Below are 26,744 nucleotides of genomic sequence, written 5' to 3'. Positions count from 1 at the left end.
TACTGCACCTGGATTCTTTTGTGATAGATCTAAACTTTTTTGTACAGTGAAAAAAGGAAAGCAAATAAATAATTCAACTTATAAGCGTTAAACAGTCAAAAAGACATTTCATGGAACTAAAATATGATCTTTTTTGTTTGAAAAACTAATAAAGCAATTATTTCAAACTATTATTTTTTACCTTAACACTTAACCACGTCAATATTTAATTTATATGCAATACTATCAAACTTAAAAAAAATGATATAGATGAACAAGAATGGACATTAATTATCCCGAATTTAATTGACTAAAATCTTTACGGAATTCGACATTTGTTTTAGTTCTCGTTATGTGTACAAAAATCCAATCGTTTGTTAGTTTTACAAGAAAAATAGCTCGAAGTAAATGGTAAATAATTTATCAGTTTTATTAGGCAAAATACATGTAGCCTTCAGAATAACTTAAGTAATAAATGAAAATATACATATACAAAAGATTTTAATATATAACACAACCATAGAATGTAAAAATTCAAGCAAAAGTTTTAAAAATATAACTAGATAAGTTCTTAAATGCCCATAACAAAATAAAGTTATCAAATAAAACGACAAGGTTAAAAGCACAATAGAAGGATGAATTCGTAATAAAGGAATCGATGGTCAATATAGCATGAAATGATCCTCGAGGATATATGTATAGACGTTATTAGAAGATTGCCCAGATAATTAACAATGTTCATTTCATATACATAAAGGCCACATTACTCGGTACAATTGTTCATAATACTCTTGGGACGACAAAATAAAACGCGCATTTATATATCGATTTGATACATACTGATAAAAGACAACACATTAATTCACCATTATTTCACCATATCACACTTTAAAAAACGCAAAATTAAAACCATTCTTACGAACTTAATAAATAGCAAAATAAAATAATACGAATGTCCAACGCCGAGACAGATCAATGCCACGTGTGAAAATAATCGCTCCATTGTAAATTGCACAAATCCCTTAATATCAAGTCTGGTCAAACGTCGGAATGTCTTGACGACAAACTTGTCATATAAATAGTAAATCCACAACCTTGGAACTATTGAGTAGATTATACCTAGACAGGTGCTCTCGTTAGCTGGGTCTCTGGACGGCGGTACAGGCCACGGGGACCAGTTCATCGCTCCTCTCCCAGTAGCCGGAGGGGTGGTACTTGAGCACGGACACCGTCACCTCCACGAGTTCACACGCGTACTCCACAGGCGTGCCGTTCAGCTGGAACACCACTGAGGACTTGGTGCAGGTGGTGGAGGGTAGCTGACGCGGGACCCTGTCGTTGTCCTCTACCATGATGGTGGACCAGGGACAGATCGACTGGGTGTCCAGACGCTCCGAATCGTCGTAATCCGAGTAATCCAAGCCCCGGAACGGGGGGTCAAATATGTGGCAGCCGCGACACCTGGAGACGGGGTGGGGGAGGCAGCATCTAGTCAGTAAGACAAGGACGAGAGTCAGCCAGACAGGGGCATTCATTGTTTGTTGATTATCTTAGTACCTTTCTTAATGCAGAAACTCTTTGCAAGTCTTCTATATATAGTGATCACGCCGGTTTTGGGCATTTCCGCTATTTTTCCAAATCTGAAGTAAATCCGGATGTATCAGTACACAAAAAAAGGATCAATAAGTATGAAGTTATTTCATTCAATTTCATTTTACGCACAAGCTTATCGTTCAGTAATGATAAAAGTTCATGAAACATTAATTACTTACTCGTGCAGATTTCATGAGTGTATCAAATATTAAAACGTAAAATAGTACCTATCGGTTTGCACCTGAATTTGTAAACGAAAAAAAAAAATAGAGTGATTGCATTAACGTTAGGCAATCATTGGTATCTCAAAAAAGTGGAGAAAACGTGTCCTTCTAACGCACATAGACAACGAACCATTAAAAGAGCATTGATATTTGAACTTTTATTTTTTTTTTTATTGTAAAATTTAAAATTGATTTAGTCAATGAAGTACATATAAATGCATGAAGGTGTGAGTGATATTTTTAGAAAAAGGGGTTTTTCTGTCGACAGGAATGCTCTGTCGTCATTAGGTTTACATGTGTATACACACCGGTAAAATTAATCAGAGGTGAACATGTCATGCACATCGAAACGTATGCAAAATCAATCTCTCTCTCTCTCTCTCTCTCTCTCTCTCTCTCTCTCTCTCTCTCTCTCTCTCTCTCTCTCTCTCTCTCTCTCTCTTGGATTTTTACGTATACGTAATCTGTTTTTAGCTGTCTGATTTCGGAAATCACCGAGGAGACCAGTCATTTAAAGATCGAGGAAGTTCACGATATTGACGAAATAATTATAGGATTGTTTATTTTGTGTACTTAGAAGCAACACTATAGCTATTGGTTGGTCCGGGTGATAGAATTCCTCGTCCTACCTTATATTTTGTGCAACAACTGCATTATGTTGCTTTGTGGATTATGCAACAAATATTGCGTAGCCAATTAGATATTGAGCTGCACTATGCTTGCACATGCCTCTCTTCACGTACTTTGACTGTATGTCACACCCTGACTCTCCGAGTCCTTTATTGAGGCCCAAAGGGGGGGACAGGCTGAGTACCGTGGCAAGCAGGGAATTGTCTGAATATGTAGTTACAGGCAGAAATATCTGACTCATCGAATTCATATAATAAAAATGTTGATATGTCAAACAATTGGAGTTAAAAATGTGTGACGGTGAGTGATACATTTAAGAACTTAAGAATAATTTTTTTTTTAAATTCACGAAGGGTTCCGCTACCTTTGATAAGGTACACCAGTCTCATAAAGTCTTAATGGTATTACGTACATACATCCTGTCACAGAGGGGTCACAATCGGTAACCCATGAAGGGTTTATGAATGAGAGAGCGATCTGAAAGTGCATACATTGGCAAGGTCACGGGTTTATTTTTTATGAGTTTACGTCGCTGAAACATACGAATGGAAATAATGAATTACTTTTAGTTAGCTCCTGTACCTTTCAGATAATTTTTAAAGTAATTTGATAACCCGCAATAATTTTCATACAAGCTGTTAATAATTCTTATCACATTCACCTTCTTCTTTTTAGGTAATGAGAAATGATTTTTAAAAAGTTAATTTTATTGAATTTGTTATTACAAATAACAATGTGATAGTGACATAATTTTATTAGGGAGCGGTGTTTGGATTTACTAGCATTTTGTACAGTATCATATCATTATTTAACCAGTAGAAGTTGTCGAAAAACTTTAAGGATGCCACAAGACGGTATAAGAATTAATTATCATATCCATTGTATTACAGCGTATAAGTATACTTCAATTTTAAAAAAAAGAAATGATCAAAAAGTCAAAATTGTGAATTGGTGTGGCACGATTTTTCGAAAATGCTGAAAATCCCGTTATATGTTAAGATTTGTCATGTGAGCATTCCCGGATCAAGATGATGAATCAAATCGTTTCTTTTCTTATGGACGGGACACTCCAACGACCGCCCCCACCCACTCACCAATGTTTTTCCCTGAGGAAAAGCACAGACCCACTTTATAAAGAAAAAGCCTTGAAGTTCTAAAAAAAATACGCCTGTTTGAGTCAACGCATTCCACGTATAGGACATATTTAAAGATCAAAATCGATGATATGTTAAATATATATTGTTTTGAATATTTTCAAAAACAAATACCATATTAATTGATATTTTAATTTTTAAATATACTTTTCCGCCCGTGTATAGGCATTTTACACGCATTCACCCAATTCTTTACATCATGCTGTAAATTTTGTATTTTCACCCATCCAGTAAATTCATAATTTACTACACGACACAAGCCCCGATTTTTCGATCAATTTGGGCGATTTTCATTCATGACCCCCCTCCCCATGGATCCACGGAGGAGTTCATTCAAAGCATCGACGATTTTATCCTTTGAAACAGGGCTTCGTGCCATATTGTCACATTCATAATTTTTACACATCTATATAGGGGACGAGTCCAAAATGCGATCGCGAGAGAGAGCTATCATGTAATGAGACATTCCGGATCACAACATGTGTACACATGCGGCTTTATTTGAAAAAAAAATAAACAAACTTTCCTGTTTCCTTTGCTTGGAAATGTCAGAAAGTCCATCCTAATATAACACATATAATTCAAATAAGATTTTAAAAACTGGGGTTTTTTCTGCTTTCAAGCTTACAGGTCAGTAATTTCCTGATATAATTTGAAAAAATAAATAATAAACTAGACACGATCTCGTTGCGAGCAACGAGGAGGTCTTCCGTGCGATTTTTTGAAGGTTATATGACCTTGACTTTGATATTTGACCCTTTATCTCCTTATTGGGGCAACAACAAAAAAATTGATGGTTGAATTTTATTAAGAACATCATTCTCAGCATTTTATTCTATATTGATTTTCAAAATAATGGTTTTTAAAACATTTGTTCTGTTTGAGGTATGTTATCAAAGTTTGGTACTTCTAGCCCCTTAAAACCATTAAAACCCCTTAATACGGAACACATGATAAAATAATTATAATATATTGTTAAATAAATGTGAGATGAACATTTTTGCTTCCTAAACATATAATAAAACATTTTTCAGTAAAGTGCTATGGAAGAAAGACTTTAGAGCCCTTTTGGTCCCTAAATTGAAGGGCCAGCCCCTTTTTCTTGGCATCATACGAAAGTTCTTTTGATATTAAACATATTTTGTTCAACAAGTGTTTAGAAATTCTTTGCCGTTTTTGAGCTATCTGGGATATGATATTTAAGGGGCCGACCCCTAATCTCCTTATTGGGGCCAGATAACGAAACTTTTATGATTGAATATTCTTTAAAACATCATTCTAAACATCTTTTATTCTATATTGCTTTTCAAAATATTTGTCCTTTTTGAGATATATTCGATCGAAGTTTTGGACTTTTGGCCCCTTAAAACCCCTAAATACGTAACGCATAATAAAAAATTTATAATGTATAGTTTAATTAGTAAAAGATGAACATTTTTGCTTCTTAAACATATGACAAAATATTTCTCAGGAAAGTGCTATGGGAGAAAGACTTTAGAGCCCTTTTGGCCCCTTAATTGAAGGGCCAGCCCCTTTTTCTTGGCATCATACGAAAGTTCTTTTGATATTAAACATACTTTGTTCAACAAGTGTTTAGAAATTCTTTGCCATTTAAGAGCTATCTGGGATATGACGTTTTAGGGGCCGACCCCTAATCTCCTTATTGGGGCCAGATAACGAAAATTTTATGATTGAATATTGTTTAAAACATCATTCTAAGCATCTTTTATTCTATATTGCTTTTCAAAATATTTGTCCTTTTTGAGATATATTCGATCGAAGTTTTGGATTTTTGACCCCTTAAAACCCCTAATTACGTAACGCATAATAAAAAAATTATAAGGTATAGTTTTATTAGTAAAAGATGAACATTTTTGCTTCTTAAACATATTACAAAATATTTCTCAGTAAAGTGATATGGGAGAAAGACTTTAGAGCCCTTTTGGCCCCTTATTTAATAGACAAGCCCCTTTTTCTTGTTATCAAACGGAAGATCTTGTAAATATAAATTTTATTTGCTCTATATGTTATGGTAAAATATTTTCAGAAAAGGAGATAAAGAACGAAAACCAATAAAAATTACGTCGTTCTTTTAAACTCGATTTTCGGGTCCAGGCGAGCTTCGACGCCTTTGAAGCCAGACATTCACAAATGCCTTTAAACACATCTACAATCTTTTGTCTACAATCCCTGAAAATTTAAATTCAATATCTTTTTTCGTTTAGGAGGAGATAGCAGGACAAAATGACCCTCTAAAAATCACTAAAACGTCATTATCTCCCGAACGGAAATGACGTCATTAAAATAAAAAATTATATATAAGGTTTTTATCAATATCTACAAGATCTGAATACAAGATCTGAAATTTTCACGAAAATCGGTCGAGTCGTTTTCAAAAAATCGCTTGTACAAAAAAGCGTAAGAAAAAAAAAATAAAAGGGAAAAAGAAACAAAGCAATAGCAATTACGCCCATCGACATAATTTGTTAATTTTAAGTGGAAATACAGGCACGTAGCATCAGGGGGGGGGGGGGGGCAGGGGGGCCTGTCCCCCCCCCCCCCCCCCCCCACTTTTTCTCGCAGCAACAAAATTTTTAAAATTTACATATAAAAAAATGAATTTTAATGGAGTTGGCCTCCCCACTTTTTTAGAAGTTAGTAAGAAATTGATATGAAAATAAGGAAATGAGTAGTCAATTTGAATATCCCCCCCTCCCGCCCACGGAATAGGAATTTGATGAATTGGAGGAAGAAAAATTTTGGTAGGGAAGAATTTTTTTTTTGAAAGTATAGTTGAGCCCCCCCCCCCCCCCCCCCCCCCCCCCCCCCCCCCCACGGATTAGGATTTTGAAGATTTTTTGAAAATTTCAATATCCCTTTTTTTTGGGGGGGGGGGGGTCAAGATTTTTTGGATGGGTCTGCCCCCCCCCCCCCCCCCACTTTCAAAAACGATGCTACGTGCCTGAAATATACATGTTGAAATTTACTAAGCTCTCGTCATCACTTACATTTTTTGGATTAAATATTTCTAACAACAAAATAAAAATGACTTAGCAGACATATATGATGCTTTGTATTATATCTTTTGGAGTGAAGTAATTTTGGAATTTTCTTCGTTTAGCGAATGTTACGGCGGCCATTTTGCGAACTCATTTATGGCACGCGACTACTATGATTTCCCGTGTGACTGGGGACAGAAGTTCTCATCTCCTGCAGCCATATACAGAGCAGAGGAAAAGGACATTGGACAATCTCTTCTTAAATCTGCACGTTCTGTTTATGAATTTATGCCATCTTAGCTACGAATATTCAAATTTATTTCTTACAAAATAATTGATAAATGTTGTCAATGAAAAAAAATTTTTTAGTCAGGCAAGGTTTTTGAGAGCTGTACAGGTACAGTCGTAACGTGTATAATTTTGGAAAATCGGAATACCCTTTCCCCTTTTAATTTTTTTTTTCCTTTAAATAAATGTAGGTAACATGATTTTATGTCTAATGGTCTTTTTTGCACTATGAAGCATTGTTTGAATACCTTTTATAAATGCCTTAGTTGTCCCGATTAATATATTTCATCAGTTATTTTAGCAAACATTATATATCGACAAGACACACATATAGAAGATAAATGTATAATCGTACATTTATGAAGATATGTCTTTTTGTAAATTGTATACAATTTACCGTAGTAATTTACGCAGTAAATGTAAAATTTCCAACCTGGAAAATTGTTGCTGTGTCTCCATTCTGTCAGAAAACATGAACTGTATGTATTCGACCTCTACTTAGAAAATATTCATCAGATTGTATAAAGGCATCCAGTTTACTTTTAATAAAGTTTAAAATGGAAGGCTGGGGAAATGTTTCATGCTCTGCAATGTTTACTTACAGCAATATATAGAATAATGCAAGTACTGCAAACATTCTAATTTCTGTATTGACATATTGTCAAAGAAATAAAGAGGACAAAATCACCTATGCACCAATAAATGGTTTCTTATTTTATCGGAAAGTGTATTTTGCCTTTTGGACAAAAACATTATAAAAAAAACAAACTGTTTTCAATCTTCATCTTCATCTTAATTAAACTATATATTGCTCTCTCTCTCTCTCTCTCTCTCTCTCTCTCTCTCTTTTCTCTCTCTCTCTCTCTCTCTCTCTCTCTCTCTCTCTCTCTCTCTCTCTCTCTCTCTCTCTCTCTCTCTTACCTTTGCAATGATGGGCTCCCGGAGACAACTACCCTTAATACACGGCTGAAAATCAGCTTTTTCATTGTATTGTCCGTTAAAGATAATTCTTTCCTCAAAAAATGCATTGGTAAAACCGACCTAGTTTTTTAAAGAATTATTCTCTCTTCGGACATTGTGTCTATTATCAAAAGGGGAAAAGCAGATTATAAGATACTGGTCTTTATCTGAGTCTCGTTAGAAGTGCGATTTCCTCAGTTTTTAGCTTGCCTGAATCGAAGGTTCAAGTGACTTTTTCTAAACTTTTCCGTTGTCCGTCCGTCCGTTTGTCCTTCCGCCCGTCTTCTGTATTTTTTTTTTTTTACATTTTTTTTCTTCTCTAAAACCACTGGACCAAATTTAATCAAACTTATTTCAGAGCATTCTTACGGGAAGGGGATTTTAAATGGTACAAATAAAGGGCAAACCCCTTTTTTAAAAGGGAGATAATCACTAAATAATGGATATAAAAAGAGTGTCTTAACAAGTTCTTCTTCTCAAGAACCACTGCACCAGAAATGCTATTATTTACAAAAAAGCTTGTATTTATTGTTTTGATTCTAAATCGGTAAAATCTTGACCCCTGGACCATTATCGGGGCTCCAAGAGGAATTCAAAGTTTAACATTGAAATATATAGGGAAATTGTTTTAAGGAGGTTGTCACCTAAAATAATAGTATTGTCAATCATCCGAAAACCTTTTGGATATAAAGATGGGGACCTAAAATGTTCATTTATTTTATTTGTGACACATGTCACATGCCATTTTTGGAAATATAGGGCCCCAAACAGAAAATATAATTTTCATGAAATTTTTGCTCAAAAATGTGACATGGAAATTGATAACTTGAAGAAATCAAACAAATATTTATAGTTTGAACGATCATTAAGTTATGATTTTAATATAGTATGAAGTTGAACACGTGTAGTGTCTATAAAAGTAAAATCTAAGTCAAAGTTTAAAAATTTTTGCTTTACTGGTTGCTTCAAAAACCAGTACATAATGAACACAACAACAGATGTTACAAAATGTTGGATTAGTCAAACTATAACGCAAATAAAAAAAATCATAGTAATGTCATCTTTCCAAAACTTTGCATACAAATAAACATACATTTTATGTCTCATGCAAAAGTCAAAAAAAAAAAAGTAGGGGTCACATCTCAAAAAATTGAGATATAGCATGAAATAAGCTAATTTTAGACCAAAATTGGAGTTAATTTTTTTTCTAAATTTCTATGAAATTTAAGCGAAATATGCTAAAATATATCGAAAGAAATCTCAAAATATTGTTTAAATGTTTTTTAGAACATCATGAATATATCGTAATACACAAACTATCTAAAAGTTCGGTCCGCGCTGGAAATTAGGAAGCTAAAGTAACAGCACTCTAAAACTAGTGAGTTATGAAAATTGTTCATTTCCTTCTTGAAAACCCTCCGCCACTAAATATAGTCCTTTACTAAACTCTGAAAAAATGTATTTCTCTTTAAAATAATTTTATTCATTGAAGTTTATTTGGCATTGTAAAAAAAAAATATAGTACTAGAATTAATATGTAATGCAGAATTTTCCGACTAGAGGTGACCCAATATGGCTACCCAAAACCTAAGGAGTGAACCTCTTTAAAATAAATCTTCTCCACAAGAATTACAGTGGTACAATTTGCGCACATGAGAATACTATGCAGGCCTCCTCAGATAGTGGAGCTCATAACTTATGCAAACCGTGAACCCCGGACCAAATTTGAGGCCATAAAAGGTGTTCAGAAATTTATAGTGAAAATGTTTATAAATCTTTTCTACAATACGACATTTTCTGATAATAAAATGCAAACATTTTCAGATAATGTAGATTCTAAATTGTTAAATTTGTAACCCCAGGACTAATGCAAGAGCCCCAAGATGGGTTCAAAGTTCAATATGGAAACATAAGGATCATTTTAAAATCTTCTTTTAAGGAGCTACCACTATAATGCTACAATTTGTGATATAACTATGCAATTAAAATCGTTAAAACTGTGACCTGAGGGGTTTCAATGTTTAACATAGAAATATATATCGAACATTGTTTAAAAATTTTCTTTTCAAGAACTCTTATGAAACAATTTGTTATATTACTACGCAAGCATCCTTAGATTGTGTAGATTCTAACTTAACCGTGACCCCCGTACTAAGACTTGGGCCTCAAGCGGGGTTCAATGTTCAATAAAGAAACAAAGGGATAATGTTTAAAAATCTGTTTTAGCTCACCTGAGCCGAAGGGAGTTTTTATGATTGTTGTTCGTTATCTGTCCTTGTCGGCGTCGCTGTTGTAAACATTTCATATTTTCATCTTTTTCTCCAAACCACTGGACCAAAGCACAAATCGTTATTGATTGAAGAGGATTCAAGTTTGTTCATATGAAGGGACTTGCCCTCTTAAAAGGGGAGATCATTTAAAAATATTGAAAATTTGTTAGCATTTTTCAAAAATCTTCTAAAAAACCATTTGGCAAGAATAGCTGAAACTTGGTTGGAGGCATTCATAGGTACTGTATATTCAAGTTTATTCAAATCATGATCCCCAAGGGTAGGGTGGGGCTACAATGGCTACTAAATCTTTGAAAAATCTTCTTCTTTAAAACCATTTGGCTGCAGATTCAAATACTCAGGTAATGTGTAATGTAGATTCAAGTTTGTTCAGCTTATTTAGAGTAGGTCCGCAATCAGGGTCAATTTTTTACATGGGAGTATAAAGAGAAAAATCTTTAAAAATCTTCTTCTCAAAGACCATTTGGCCAGAAAATCTGTGACTTGTGTTAATGCATCCTCATGTTGTAGATATTCAATTTTATTCAAATCATGATCCCTGGGGGTACGGTGGGGTCAAATGGGAGTGTTAGAATTTTTACAGATGAATAAATAGAGAAAAACTTTGTAAAATCTTATTCTCAAAATTGAAACAAAAAAAGGAGAGGAATGTTTAACTTTACAATAAAAATTAAAAACATTTATAAACAAGATATACTCCACCAGGCTTAAGTCGGCCTAAAGATTTTCTGTTCAGTTGCTCAGGTGAACGATGTGGCATCTAGGCCTCTTGTTGCAAGTTGGGCGACTAATTTTGTCAGCATGATAATATAATATTTAAGGAATAAGGAACCATTTTATGAGTATTTTTGAAAGGATAATTTTGGTCGAGCGTTGGCAAATCCAATAAATCATTTATAATAGATTTGATCACGCCCGCCCTTATTTGATCACCCCATAATATTCAAAGAATGATTCCTTAATTATTACCTATGTTTATATAAGAAGATGGAGAGATGAGATAGCGCAAATGTTCATTCGATTTAGTCGTGAAATACAATTTTGAATTTATTTATTTTTTTAATTAAATCTATTTAAATATCTCATAATACAAGTTTGCAAAGGCATAATTCATTTTAATACTTTTAACAAACGATAAGAAAAAAAAACATTGCCTTATATTTTGTTGGTATCGAAGCAACATCATAAAGCCCCTAATTATATAAACTTAGCTTACATCAGGTGCCTAACCACTGAGCCATTTCAAACACAACAAAATAGGCAGTTAAAATACTATATGTATCACTTTGGCCACGAATTTACGGACTTTTATCATTTGTTTCAAAACGTTCAATTGTTACAATTTGTCAAAAATGATATTTTAATGTACAGTGGGTCATTTCTCCACGTTTTTGTGGATTGAGAATGGTTTGTTTTCTGACGAATGGTGACGACCAAGCCCTCCTCTACGCACAGAGACATATACTATAACGTATAGTATATACGTCCCTGACAAAACACACACGTATACACTTATTTTACACAATATAATTTGAAGTATAATACATGTATTTTACATGTATTTATTTAAAACATTACCTTACTTTGTTGAATAGAACCTCTACATATAAATACTTTAGCAATCAATTAACAAACTATAGTCTATAATTGATTTAAACACATATATAACATTAAACATTCATATGAATGTCTATATTTATTCACCAATCAAGGGCCCTCAGGGGGGCATATACATTATAAATAATGATATCATGATTATAACCATGATAACAAATAATGAATGAAATAATAGCATGGAACTGATGTCCAGGTTCATAATTACAAGCAACCATGTGCAAAATGATTCATCAATACAATGAAATATATGAATGTAACACAATCTCTATTTCTTGTAATTATAAGATTATCCCCTGTAATAATAACAAGCCTATAGTACAGGGGATTAGATCTATCTTATTATTAAAAGAAATGTCAGTAGGCTTTATGAACGATATCCGGGAAATGTAGGCTTGATCATACATGACCAACACATTATTTGGCTGCATATGTTTCCTATTGGAAAAGTTGCTCGTTGCTCGTGGCTTGGACTTGGAGTTAGAATCTACGGAAGGTACGTTTTATTTATTTTAAAAAATGATTAACGATTTATTCTATTTAGATAACGATGACTTCTAGACTTTAGGAATTTTTGTCAAACTTACTGCCTGTAGACTTTCTAAAATTTACTCCCCCATACTCTGTCCCAAGATATCCTCGATTCACATTTGCTTAATTACTCGATATTTATAAATTCCTCAGGGTTCAAACGATTTTTATTCAAAATTATTAAACATTTCGAAGATTTCTCGGTTGAAACGCCCCCTTTAGTTATTATGTTTCGATACACGGCTAAAAAATGTGATGTTTACCCAGATAGCAAGCTTACGTTGGCCCAACGTCGGCTTATTGTTGCAAGGTTGGCTATATACATATCGCTGTTGGTAGAACAACGTTGGACCAATATTGGGCCAACCTTGTATTTATCACTGTTGGTGCATTGGCATCGTTCCAATATTAGACCAACGTAATTCATCCAACATTGGTACATAAACATTGTACCAACGTTTGTCCAATATCAAATTGATCTTGATGGGCGCAAATACACTGCACTGATGTCGGACCGACGGACTTAAATGTGTGTTTTGAATTTTTATATAAGTGATTATTTTACAGGTGAACAAAGTACATATAATTTTAAAATTGGTGTGTCTTTAGAAAACTATTGACTAAAAGTCTTTTATAATTAAAAGTCTTTAGATTAATTTAGATTAATATTATATTGAATATATTATAAATATATAATGGTTACTATACATATAAATGTATTCAAATTAATTTCAGATTTAAAATTTTAATTATTTATTTTAAAAAAAAAATGCATGTACTTTTTTGAGATTGAAGGGATTTTGAAGTTTATCTTATATAGATCGACTAGATTAAAAAAAACATTTGAAAATTTGAATATTGATTATATTTCTGTGATGAAACAATAAAGATTAGACTTACTGTTAATCTTTGTGTGATTGTTTTATAAGGACAAAGTTTTGTGAATATTGGTTGGATTAAATCGTTGCCCCAATATTGGGCCAACATTAAAACTGTCAATCTACTGACAATGGGCCAACATCACGCCAGCGTGTTGGTGCAACATTGGGCCGATGTTATTTTCCGACATCGGGCCCACATAAATGATAACATCGGGCCAAGGCTGGGCCAATATAAGCTTGCTATCTGGGTACGGGGTCTGCAGACCCAGATAATATTAAACGTTAAAAATGCACGAAGTATTCTGAGTGACTTCCAAATAGATAATATTGTTTAACACGATACAATGCCATATGATATTATATGATACAATATCATATCTTTTACAATATCACATTGTATCATTTATATATTATCATAGATTATAGTATTATATTATATCATATCATATGAATGATATGATACAATATTGTATGATATCTTAGGATGCAATATCATGTTTTATAGTAATTTGTTGATAAACATTGTATCTTACAATACTGTATGAATATGATGAAATTAACATGATTATCAAACAACTTTTAAACATGATCTACGATATTGTGTCAAACTACACTACAGGATCCACGAATATCCAAGATCATTTACCATGGTTTTCATATAATATGATAAAGGTGGTCTCATAAAGGTGATGCCTCGTCTCTGTGAGCTTTGTAATCTATGATTACCTATGTTTTTTCCTATTTTAAGAAGGCGTCAAAGGTTGCAATTTGTTTCTCTCAGTACTAGTATGGAAGACCTTTAATGTTTCATATCCTAGTGTAAATGCTAAAATTTCAATATGACAAAATTTCAAGCTTAGGAAGAAAAAAAAAGATTTTCCTCATCTTAACTGAGAAAAGCTATTGCAAGCCTGGATTTTAAAAATTAATTGAATTTTTTTATGTTTTCGTGTGTCACCAGTTAACAGGTGTGTGACTGTCAGTCAGTATATCAGGTCTAAATAGTTCAGTGGTTAGAGTACTAGCACAGTACACCAGAGGCCCTGGGTTTGAGTCCCAGTTGAGACTTGACTTTTCACCACCTGTTACACATGTACAAGTAAATGAGTCCAAAGAGTGAAGTTTTAAGGTATAATAATGAAGGAAAATGGACACATACATACTTATAAAAACTGTTCTTCCAAAATTTCAGGAACAGGATCTATTGACTCTACAAATATAACATGCAAAATGCATACTAAGTCTTATGTATTTAACTCTGTATAGATATTTAGTCAACTAATTTTGTTCCTACAAAAGTATGGCCATAATTAATAGGATTGCTGTACAAGATTCACAATTGAAAAGTATTTATTTGTTTCATTAAAATAAGAATAAACAAAACTAAGACATAAAATTTAAATGTTACTCTTGTTGACAACTTCAATTTATAGATATCAGGCTTGGGGCAAATTACATTGTAAAGTAATTCATTACATTACAATTACTTCATGAATTTGGGGCATTAAATTACTATTACCATTACTTAGTTTTCTTGAAGTAATGCATTACATTACCATTACATGAGTAAAGTTATGCATAACCATTACCATTACTTTGTGAAAAGTTAATAAGTTTTAAAAAGTAGAGCTAAATAAAAAGTTTTTGCAAATGTTTCAAAATAATATAAAACACACTTCAACATATCTACAGGTTCATGTTCTCTATCAGGTTCAAATTTAATGACTTAAGTACCGTGGAATCGTTTAAATTCGTGGGGGGCCAATTTTCGTGGATTATAACTTTTTTGCTGATTCATGGGGATGAAATTTCGTGGATGCGTCGGTTACTGTTTTAGCAACAAAGATAACTCTTTCTAAAATTGTTTTAATTGAGGATTTAAATTTAAATGTTCAGGCAATGATAAAAAAAAAACATGAATCTTGTAAATGTTATATGTATTTTCTCTCAGTCCAAAATAATGTACTCAATATACACCACAAATATTGAGAGAGAGAGAGAGTCATTTTCAAATGGGTTATAATTAAGCTTCCAGAAATCATAGTTGGACAGTGCGGTCATTGGTGCATGTCTGTCCTCTGTTCTTTTGGGTCACAACCAAGAGAAAGGGATTTGGAATGTTTAGCACTTCTTTTAAAAACAATAGACTGTTTGGATTCTTTGTTTATCCTGAGGTCATTGTGTGTTGTTGACACAATCTTCATAGTAAAGAATTAATTGAATGCACAGCTAATTGGAGTTAAATTTTCAAACAATTTCAAACTCTTAATAACAACACTGTTATTAAATGTCGTTGTTTTAGCAATTATTGACAATTTAAAAATGGACTTTTTTATAATGCAACTAAATTATTTCTATTTCAGGAATAATTTCTTTTTTCTTTAAAATAATTTTTAATCAAATACAATTCCAGTCATTAAATTTGTCCAATTTTAAAAATGAACATGCATAAATAAAGCATTTATTTAGTAATGCAATGTAATGGCTGTATGACTACTAGATTTTGGAAAGTAATGCATTACATTACCATTACTTGTAATGCTAAATTTAAGGCATTACACATTACTAGCATTACTTTGAAAACATGTAATGCATTGCAATGCATTACCATTACATTTAGCATTACCCTAAGCCTGGTAGATATATATTATAAGAATATTGTCCCACTAATACTTGGCCAATCAAGAACTCCTAAATCCTAATTAACTGTATATAGGTTTTCCAAAGTGTTTTTCCACATATGTTTTGAACTTGTTAATAAAAAAACCTCTTTAAGGAAATGATATGCTATTTCTTTGATTTTTCCGTTGGATTTAGAGAAATAGGTAATTTCAAGAAGAAAGGTAAAATAAAATCTCTGATTTCAGCTGTTCCAACATGATATTGATGATGTAGAAAATCTCGTGTTCACTTACCATTTCATTGTTATTCCAGATAATGTTTGTAATTCCTAGATTTATTCCAAGACATACTAGTATCAATGTGTTCATGTATTTCTTGTGAACGTGATGTTGATTAAGCAGGACAGAATCTTTTATAGACTTACATATTGTCTCCCCCAAAAGTCACCTGACATCAGTCACATAGAGACTTAATTAATTTACGAAGGGGAAGATTAAATGCTTCAGACGACTCTTAAGTTTCCTGCTAGTTTTTGCTTCAAGAAAATAGTTTTTGTTCTGCACAGTCATCAAAACACCAGACTGACTAGCAAATGTCTTCAGGAGGAAATTACTTTATTTATAACATTAAAATCCAGACTCAACGTGATACTTGGTTATTTTAGGTCTTCGATATTGCACAAAAATTATTTCGAACAAGATTTTCAGAAATATATGCAAATGACATTACATAGGAATGGTAAGGAAGAAAACATGTTTTTCATGAATATGTTTTAAAATTTAAAATTATACTTTTTTTTATTATGAATGAAAACTTGTGTTAAAGGTAAAACTTTGCACAAACAGTCTTACTGTATGAAACTATGCAGTGAACATGTGATAAAAATAGTCCCACTCTAACAGATAGGGGTGAGACTGAATTTCATCATTTTTAAAAATGATGATTTCAAATCATACAACTGATTTTTAGTAGTAAATGAAATTCATCATTATTAGAATATTGATGATAAACAGTTATACTACTGAGATTTATATAAAGTGACCTCAGAAAATAAGTTTGACTAAGTTTATTTCATTATTTTTTATCAAATTAGTAAGTCTAGGCACACTTACCTGGTATATATAACATTTGTTTTATGGGGCACACTAATTTATTTCGGTTTAAATTGTCTGTCAAGATGTTTCTCTTCCCATGGGCCCATGGCAGGACAGGGAACTAATTATTATATCTCATTAATGAAGTAAATGGGTTGGAATAATTAACTTGGGATTGGAAATGTGATGAAAACAAGTCATATTTATAAAAATAATAAAGATGTGTACATGACTAATTAACAGAAATTAAAACAATTAGTTATTTTTCAATGTGATGAATTTCAGTATCACCCTATACTGTCTGATGAGGTATTGATAAAACGCATGTATCTTAACAATCCTATTGACCTTTTGTTGATATTGATCAAGTTTATGATGGATAGGTAGAATGACAATTTTATTATAAATGCACTGTCTAATTATCATGATTATGGAGTGGAGAGGAAAGATTTAGCGTTTTTGTTATCACATCTGCTTATTTTCAGTAACAGGAAAATTCGACTTTGGCAACAAGGACAGAGAAAGTTGGTGACTTAAAGGACAATATGAGTGATGTGATGAATGAAGAAAAAGTAGATAGTGGATTGAATCAGGGAATGGATTCAGCCTGTGATGAGATGGAGGATACTGAGGCAGCCAATGAAGACTCGGAGAAGGCAGCCAATGAAATGGACGCAGAGGGAGCAGCCAATGAGGGCCCAGAGAAAGCAACCAATGAGAACTCAGAGGACCCAGAGGAGGGGAATGAGGAGAATGGAAAGGATCCATACAGCTACACTAAGCGTGAAGAATTCACATCAGAAATTTTTAAGATAGAAATCTGTAACTTGCCTCGCTTTGGGTTTAAGGTACCGGTATACCCTTCTAGTGCTTTGTATTTCACATGATAATTCAATCAATTTTCCAGGGTGAAATTATTTGCATATTGGAATTACCAACTAAGGGAATTTTGTTTGTTAATGTGATTTTTCACTTTCTAAGGAACTGAAAAAAAGGCTAGCAAAACTTGAATTAAAACCTGTTAAAATCAAGTCGGTACCCCGAGCAACATTTGCCTTTGCCACCTTCAGGTAAACACAAGGCTTTTCTGTTAAAGTTAATAAACAAACAACAAGACTCTCATATTTTCAAATGACCATGGCAGTTAAAACACTGTTTGTTTGTGTGTTTGTTTGTTTGTTAGCTTATAATATGTGTGTATTTCTCTGTGGTAGAAATGAAGAGGAAAGGGAGTCAGCCATTAGCAAAATCAATGGACATGTTTGGCGCGACAAGAAATTAACAGCAAAGGTTGACACTCTCTCTCTCTCTCTCTCTCTCTCTCTCTCTCTCTCTCTCTCTCTCTCTCCTTTGATATTAAGTTAATGTACTTATGAGATTTTTAAATCAAAAAGTTTCTGCATCTGTAAGTTAATACAAAGTGAATCACCAATTTCCTTTTTCATCATTTTTCTCTGGTCTTCTATAACTGCATGACCAAGTATCATTTATCATAACCTTACAGAAAGCCAGTGCCACAGCAGACCCACTTCTGAAGAAAAGAAGGGCTGGTGGACAGGGAGGTGAGAGAGTTATTTCCCTTCACCCTTGAATAATACAGTGGTTGGAATTACACAGTATCATTCAGAAATTAAACTTCATTTTAAAAGAAATTGAAAAATGACCCATTTTTCATATTGCATACATTGACTGTTGTCTTAAACTAAGTTAACACACTTCTATTGTATTTTGCAATTTAAATTCCTGACAGAAATGCTTTCTTTGACAATAATTTATAGTTCTGCATTTGATGTAAAGATCGAGCCTGCAGTGGTAGTTGGCAAACAGCATGCTCTGAGAATCTGTATTTTACCTCATCAAAGAAAGTGCAACAGTACTGGGTAATGATTCAGACCAATTGATGATTTTGTAGATGATGAACCCTCAGTGAAGAAACTGTGTGTGGGTGAGAAAGGAGAAGAGAACCTCTCTCCAGATGAACGGTGAGTAGTGGTTTATCATTTTCTATCAAAAATTCAGCTTTTATAAAGGTATTTTGGAGAATTGATTAAATAGAGAATAGAACTCTAGGTACTGGCAAAGCAAAGTAATTTTCTTAGAAAAATCAGCTATTTTACAGAGAATTGATTGAAGACAATGACTCTAAGTACAAACAAATTAGTCAAGTAATTTCTTCTCCAGATGCTTGCTAAATTTAAAATTTAGTCGAGAAGCTAAGGTCGTAAACTCTTTCCATGTTACCGTTTTTGTATCAGCTATGTTCAAGAGAATAGATTCTACGTTATCATTAGAGTCACATCTTAATTTTTATCTGTCTATTCTGGTTTAATTCTTAATGAATTAGCCTAATTAGCGTAAAACAAATTTGACTAAATTTAAATATAATCAGAAATACATGTACATGTAGATACACTTGTAATTTTATTTAAGGTTAAAGAAAGCTGTGAGTCCACTATGGAATATGCCTTACGACAAGCAGCTTGAGGTGTGTGATAAATCTTTGAATATAGAATCAGGGGAAAGACATCATATTCACTTGATTTCTTTATCTGTGGAAATGGAAATGTGTTGATAGTTAGTTGATAGTGTTGGTTCCATCATTTTAGTTTGCTATTTAAATTTCAGTCAAAATCAGAAGAAATTGGACAAATTATGAAAAATTTTGCCAATCAGATCTTCAAGAACAATGCAAGCCTAAGGGATTGGTTAACAGAGCAAAGGTATTACTGCTAAGCAGGTTCAGAAAATATAAAATATTTGTTGTAATTATGGTACAATTCATTCATTCAGAAGTATAAGCAAAAATTTCATGTCTCCCTCAACTACTAAAAAAAACAGATCATTGAAAAATTTTGTTTGCAATCAAATTCAAGTTGTTTGAAATCTCTGTATCGTTGTTTGAGTTCTCTGTATCGTTGTTTGAGTTCTCTGTATCATTGTCTGAGATCTATGTATCGTTGTTTGAGTTCTCTGTATCATTGTCTGAGTTCTCTGTATCATTGTTTGAGTTCTCTGTATCATTGTCTGAGTTCTCTGTATCGTTGTCTGAGTTCTCTGTATCGTTGTCAGAGTTCTCTGTATCATTGTCTGAGTTCTCTGTATCATTGTTTGAGTTCTCTGTATCATTGTCTGAGTTCTCTGTATCATTGTCAGAGTTCTCTGTATCATTGTCTGAGTTCTCTGTATCATTGTTTGAGGTCTCTGTATCATTGTCTGAGTTCTCTGTATCGTTGTCAGAGTTCTCTGTATCGTTGTCTGAGTTCTCTGTATCATTGTCTGAGTTCTCTGTATCATTGTCAGAGTTCTCTGTATCGTTGTCAGAGTTCTCTGTATCGTTGTCTGAGTTCTCTGTATCATTGTCTGAGTTCTCTGTATCATTGTTTGAGTTCTCTGTATCATTGTCTGAGTTCTCTGTATCGTTGTCAGAGTTCTCTGTATCATTGTTTGAGTTCTCTGTATCATTGTCTGAGTTCTCTGTATCGTTGTCAGAGTTCTCTGTATCGTTGTCTGAGTTCTCTGTATCATTGTCTGAGTTCTCTGTATCATTGTTTGAGTTCTCTGTATCATTGTCTGAGTTCTCTGTATCGTTGTCAGAGTTCTCTGTATCATTGTCTGAGTTCTCTGTATCATTGTTTGAGTTCTCTGTATCATTGTCTGAGTTCTCTGTATCATTGTTTGAGTTCTCTGTATCATTGTCTGAGTTCTCTGTATCATTGTTTGAGTTCTCTGTATCATTGTCTGAGTTCTCTGTATCGTTGTTTGAGTTCTCTGTATGACCATAATTATCATGCTTGTATTGTGTGATGAGGATTTGGTTTGTAATAGTACTTACCTGTTGGGCTATTTATAGGAAGAAATATGATGGTCACTGTTGTGAATTACAACCAATCAAACCTTCTGTAAGTACCTATATATATTTATTAAAACAAGCCAGTCAAATCCTCTGGAAGCATATATACCTGTATAAGGTTTATATAAAACAAGCTAACTTCCAGTTCTTGAACATAGATGTACCCATTACATGGATAAGTATGATGGTACATACACATATATGTACATGTTTCAGCAGATTTAAATTTATTTACATAGTTAAACTAGGCATTATTTTTTCAACTGTAGTTAAGATATTTCACTTCAGTGAAAATACAATGATTTAAAGAGTATTTTTTCCTGTTCAGCCTGTCCAGACTGGATATCGCAACAAGTGCGAGTTCACCATAGGTCAGGATATAGACAAAAATGGTGGGTAGACCTTCATCAATTGATCAATTCATGTCACAAGGATGTTTTTGAATGAAGTAATTTATTTTGCATTGTAAACTACCACACAGGTCTAGCAGGAAGTTACCAGTAACTGTTTTGCTTGTTTTAAAGATAACACTGTTGGGTTTCGATTTGGTCAATACAAGGATGGTACCAGCTCTGTGGGAGAACCCCACTGCCTGTCCAATATTCCTGACACCATGAAAACCGTAGTCAAGGTCATCTTTTTGCCTTTATAACATTTCATATTAAATATGAGGAAAATGTAAATAGATAATAATAACCTTGATAAAGTTATATTTATCTCAGAATGCTTTGTGTAGAGTTTTCAGGACTTTATAAGACTCGGCCCCTATGGGGCGTATAATCCTGAGACCCATGCCGGACACTGGAGAATGATGACCGTTCGCACCACTCGCTCTGATGTCATGGCCATCGGGGACTTCCACCCCCAGCAGCTGTCCTCTGTAAGTCTCTTGATCCCTCACTAGGGGGTAATGTAGATCTACTTTTACATTATACATGTATTAATAGTTTATGGCTTACATAGTACAGTAAATGTTGTAGAAGAAAATATGCTTTAAGGTTCTCTGATCCTCAGCCTCAAAGTATTTTTTTCATCATTAAAATTTTATTTCTCTTTAAAACTTTATTAATAAAATGAAATAAAATAAGTTTTTAGATGGTATCCATGCATTCTACAAAGTTATTGCAAATTTGACTGTGGTGGATATAATGGAATAACTATTTTGAGTTTTTTAATAAAAAGTACTGGTGCATCTGTGGCTCGAACTCTTTACCAACATGTAAAGTAGTAGTTCTCCGTGAATTCACTAAGCCAAGCACACAGTTGTGTGATTGATGGTAATTCTAACACTAGAATACTTGAGAAATAAAGTACAAGTTTTCGTGAATATTGCAGAATAACCTCTGAGGTTAAGAAATGTTGTTTTGAAATATAATAGCCGAGGCGTTAGCCGAGGCTTTTATATTTCAAACAACATTTCGAGACGGAGGAGGTTATCCTGCAACATTCACGAAAACAAGAACTTTATTTCTATTCTACTAACAGCCCAGCTAGTATTTCTACAGATTGTTTCTCCTATAGAGAGGCGATCTCATTTTGACGGCTGTTCCGTGTAACCCCAATGGTTTTGTTAGTAATGTTTTCATGTGTATCGATCAAAGGAATCACATGCAGACGACAGAATTTTTCTTTGGATTTTTAATACTCTTTACTTATTTATAAAATATCTTTGAATCATGTTCCCAATATTTTAAGGGCAATTTAATACGATTATTACTACTACATGTTATATATTTTATTTAAAATCACGCAGTGAAAATGTGCTAGGGAGGTGCTAGGAACAGCTGCATTGATCTCTTAAAAATAAACATTTGAGACAATACACATCGTTTTGACTGGAACTAACACGTGAAATTGACATAGGTTAAAACTTTTTACGATTTGAAGTTGTACGTTCATGGTCAGTGCGAGACAAATAGGTATTTCTGATCTGATAATTTACTGATGACGTTCCTGGTATATTGGAGAATAATGTCTGCGGCATCTCTTTGATCTCATCAATAACTGTAGTAGAATGGAGAATAATGTCCGTGGCATCTCTTTGTAGTAGAATAATTAATATTGTCTGTATAAAAGTAAGATTTATGGTACAAATAAAAGAAATCCGAATAATTTAGAGTTATCGAACATTGCTGAGGATCGGAGATCATTAAAATATGTTTAATTTACTTTGAAGTCAAATTCATTAATCCTAAAAATGTATCATAAAGTTATCGGATATACCAGTAATAAATTACATTTATTATGAATTATTTTAACTGTACAGTCATGTAGATTAATGTAATTTAACTCTCATGCAGGAAGAAATTGAGAAGGAAAAAAACAGACTTCACGAATACTTTTCGTCGGGGGAGGGGAGGTCTAGTGGAGTTACTTGTCTGTACTTCAGAGTGTACTCAGACAGGTAAGTGTTGTTCTCCATTGCGGATCTAGAAAGGGGGGATCCGAACCAACCCCCACCCCCTTTGGAAAATTAAAATTCATTAAATTAACATTGTAAAATTATCTAAAAATTTGCCTCAGACCACCCTTTCTGAAAAACTTTTTGGATACATGTTACCCATGATTCTTTACCTAATTATATGGTTAGATATGTTACAATACACATTAAAGAATTGATTCTGTGTAAGATATTATACCCTTAGCTAGTAGATTGGTCTGATTCCCTGCTTTGATTGCATTAATATCTGTCCACAGAATGACAGGAAACACAACTGAGCCATACAAACATGTGCTGGGAAAAACGGTGAGTGGGAATAAGTACTGAATTTTATTGATTTCTGATGTATCAGGTGTAACTGTACTACCCAATACATGTTGTAGTTGATTGATGACTGACATTCACCCTTCATTCAAACACTGGCCAATGTATATTGGTAAAAAACCACCATCAAATCTTTATATTGTTTGTAGACCATATCGGCGTGGTTGTATGTAATATATATTACTATGTCTCATCTATATGTCGGACCCCCACTTTTCACTCAATTTTAACTTCTAAAAATCCGACTTAGAGGCGAGTATATACAGTAGTGCTAAAAAAGAAGATATCAAGAAATGCTAGGTTTTTTCCCTGATTGTATTAATTAATGCTCTCAATTGATGAAAGATCCTATGTATCTAATGCCATAGGTATCACTATTTCTTCAATGATGTTTTCAGTTTATATTTTCCTCACACTTTGTTCCATTGTAGAATATTCAAGAAACTCTTCTGAATATGAACTTTGAAATTTCTCCAGATGCTTTCTTCCAAGGTAATTTAGAAATACCATTATTTTATACGTATGAAAATGAATAATGTGAGACATTTAACAAACTCTGAGCTCTGTTTGATAGTGAATACAGCGGGAGCGGAAGTATTGTATGAACAGATAGCTGAGTGGTGTGGTGCTACCACGACGACCACTGTCCTTGACATCTGCTGTGGAACTGGGACCATTGGTTTGACCTTGGCCAAGGTATAAACTTATGTAGAAATGCGCTTACAGAACTAAGTTCTCTCTCCTTCAACTGATAAGCATAATTATAAGTAATTTGGCACAATCAGAACAGATCTTCTATATCTGTATATTGATGTTAACTTTAATTTGCATATTAGTGCTAAATTATGTGTTTAAATCATTGCAGAATGAATGTCAATTAGAGATAAATAAATGTAATATGTATACATGTATTTTATTTTAGAGAGAAATGTTTATTATTGTGTTTTTAGAGAGTATCTTCTGTGATTGGGATAGAGTTATGTCCTGAAGCCATAGAGAATGCCAAGAGAAATGCACACATCAATGGTACTTGTAAAATCAACTTTAAAAAAATTATAGTCAAAGATCCTCTGTTTATTGCTTCAAAGGCTTATTAATTTTTCTTGTACATAAGTAACATCCAAGTATTCTCAAAAAGCATGCAGAAATTAAAGAAATTGTGCTAATTGTTATTTATCGATGTCTTGAATAGGTTGTTTACATCATATTTCCAACAAATGATTCCTGTAAAGTTCATGTGCTGAGCTGAGCTCATTCAATTGTCTCTGTTGACTATAGGCATCACCAATGTGACATACCACTGCTGTAAAGCCGAGGACATAATCACACAGACCATGAAGTCCATCACGTCACATGATGTTGTGGCCATTGTCGACCCACCCAGGGCTGGCCTCCGTAAGTCATGTCACAAAAAATTGCATCTTGTGAACCATGTACACCTACTGTAAACGTATTATATTTGGCGTGTACGATATTTGGCAGAAATAAGTTTTTGAACACGTTGGCGTAGATTTGAATTAGCGTATTCCTGAGTGTGCCTTTTCTTATACATATAGGCATAGCATTTAGTGATGTACTTGATTTAGCTGAAGCCATATTCAGCCAAAAGCGCTAAATAGAATACACAGCCAAATGTAGTACGTTTACAGTATATGTCTTCAAAAGTAGATATTTATCTGTCAGCTGCTGATATACAAAATCCTATCTATATTGAATCATTCATGATCATGTTGCTTTAGTTTTACTGCTTGTGTTCTTATACATATGTTAAAACATGTATATAAATGAAGCAGTGTCAATATGTGTAAAATAAATTTGACTGGGGGAGGGGGGGGGGGGGGGTCATTGTCTACATAATCTTGTCAAAATGTGGGGGTTTTTCACAGTTCACACTTATTATGATCATTAATCAAGCAGACCCAATGATTTAAAGATTTGCTCATATTTCAGATCCACAAGTTGTTAGGGCATTAAGAAATTCTCCATTTCTAAAGAAGATTGTCTTTGTGTCCTGTAATCCAAAAGGAGCCATGAATAATTTCATAGAGTAAGTTTTTGTGCCGTCTATATCTGATAAGACACTTTGATACATCAGTGAAGTTTGAGTTCTCTGTATTGTTCTAATTTTCTGTTGAGTTTCTTTTGTGTTACTTTTAGCCTGGTGCGACAGACCTCCAAAAAGATGCGTGGCCAGCCGTACAGACCAGTCAAAGCTGTTCCTGTGGACATGTTCCCCCAGACCAAACATTGTGAACTTGTCATTCTGTTTGAAAGAGATTCCTGTACCTAGTAAACAAATCTGTTGGACGTCTTCATCGACATTTCAGATGTATGGAATGTATGTTGAGATCTACGTTTGTGAAATAGAGGAAGATATACAGGAATATACAGGATATACAGAAAGACATAAATTGTGTACACAGGTTGTTCAACAAACTGACAGCCCTGACTGACAACACTGTTAATTTTCTGTGATCCCTTGTAGCAAGGTTCCACAGCTGTTAATTTGTACCTAAGTATAAACTTCTTCTATATGGTACAGCAATAAACTGTCAATCTGTAAATTGTTTATTTGATGATTTTTGAACTGTTGAGACCATTCACTCTTGCCAAAATGTCACCAGTTGCTGGTGAGGACTTCAGATTTAGAGTTATGTGTAGCACTCGGGCACATGTAGCAATGAAGGTTCATTTTTCATGCCAAGCTTTTGGTTGGAAAGGAACAGCTGCCACCAGTCTGATATATGGGAGGTTTGTTATAATAATATACTGTGGTTTCATTAATATTTATGGGTATCAATCTTCATTGATAAAGTAAAAGTCACAGTTTCAAGGTTACGTTAATTTGTGGCCAATGATCCTGTCAATACAAAATGAACACGTAATTTTGTGTATCAACTGAATAACGAAATCCACAAAAATTAGTATTCAGCGAATAGTGATGAAACCACAGTATAAAGAAAAAATTCTAACCAAGCAAATATGACACAAAGCATTGTGGGTGAATGACTTTGCTTTGTTCAAATGTAGGGCAGCCCCATAGGACCTATAAAACTATGAAAGAATGTGTTTACATATATTTGATACAATTAATCGTTTTAGCCGTTTTTAGACGGGGTCACGTGACCCCATCTATTGGTTTACTGTCAGCCGAAGTCTCAAACCGGAAGGCACGCGTAGAACACATGAATTGAGTCTACGCGTAAGAAAATAGTGCAGAAAGTGTTCATGCATTTCAGTAAATATGTATTATAAAAACACGCATTAAAT

General features: G+C 33.6%; 2 protein-coding genes across 2 annotated transcripts; one reads left to right on the top strand and one right to left on the bottom strand.

The window, feature by feature from the left end:
* Positions 1–268: 268 nt before the first annotated feature.
* Positions 269–17,325, bottom strand: LOC128189841 (uncharacterized). Its single transcript, XM_052861610.1, has 2 exons — positions 16,060–17,325; positions 269–1,619 (listed from the first exon to the last, which is right to left on the bottom strand). The coding sequence occupies exon 2, from the start codon at positions 1,512–1,514 to the stop codon at positions 1,116–1,118; it is 399 nt and encodes a 132-aa protein (XP_052717570.1). The 5' UTR covers positions 1,515–1,619; positions 16,060–17,325; the 3' UTR covers positions 269–1,115.
* Positions 12,156–26,038, top strand: LOC128189840 (tRNA (uracil-5-)-methyltransferase homolog A-like). Its single transcript, XM_052861609.1, has 20 exons — positions 12,156–12,228; positions 17,346–17,708; positions 17,842–17,930; positions 18,075–18,150; positions 18,365–18,422; positions 18,773–18,842; positions 19,291–19,345; positions 19,486–19,580; positions 20,711–20,759; positions 21,039–21,102; positions 21,235–21,341; positions 21,447–21,590; positions 23,011–23,114; positions 23,408–23,456; positions 23,906–23,966; positions 24,049–24,170; positions 24,425–24,500; positions 24,753–24,869; positions 25,425–25,521; positions 25,632–26,038. The coding sequence occupies exons 2-20, from the start codon at positions 17,406–17,408 to the stop codon at positions 25,762–25,764; spliced, it is 1,869 nt and encodes a 622-aa protein (XP_052717569.1). The 5' UTR covers positions 12,156–12,228; positions 17,346–17,405; the 3' UTR covers positions 25,765–26,038.
* The last annotated feature ends 706 nt before the right edge of the window (positions 26,039–26,744 follow it).

Source organism: Crassostrea angulata, chromosome 6, assembly GCF_025612915.1.
Source record: "Crassostrea angulata isolate pt1a10 chromosome 6, ASM2561291v2, whole genome shotgun sequence".
NCBI classification, from domain to species: domain Eukaryota; kingdom Metazoa; phylum Mollusca; class Bivalvia; order Ostreida; family Ostreidae; genus Magallana; species Magallana angulata.
This window is presented reverse-complemented; position numbering and strand designations above follow the sequence as displayed.

Bases quoted from the DNA above. Each gene is read 5' to 3' on its own strand.
- LOC128189841 (XM_052861610.1), bottom strand. From the start codon at position 1,514: ATGAATGCCCCTGTCTGGCTGACTCTCGTCCTTGTCTTACTGACTAGA.
- LOC128189840 (XM_052861609.1), top strand. From the start codon at position 17,406: ATGAGTGATGTGATGAATGAAGAAAAAGTAGATAGTGGATTGAATCAG. The intron at 23,457-23,905 runs GTGAGTGGGAAT...GTTCCATTGTAG, and splicing joins AACATGTGCTGGGAAAAACG to AATATTCAAGAAACTCTTCT. The intron at 24,501-24,752 runs GTACTTGTAAAA...TGTTGACTATAG, and splicing joins GAGAAATGCACACATCAATG to GCATCACCAATGTGACATAC.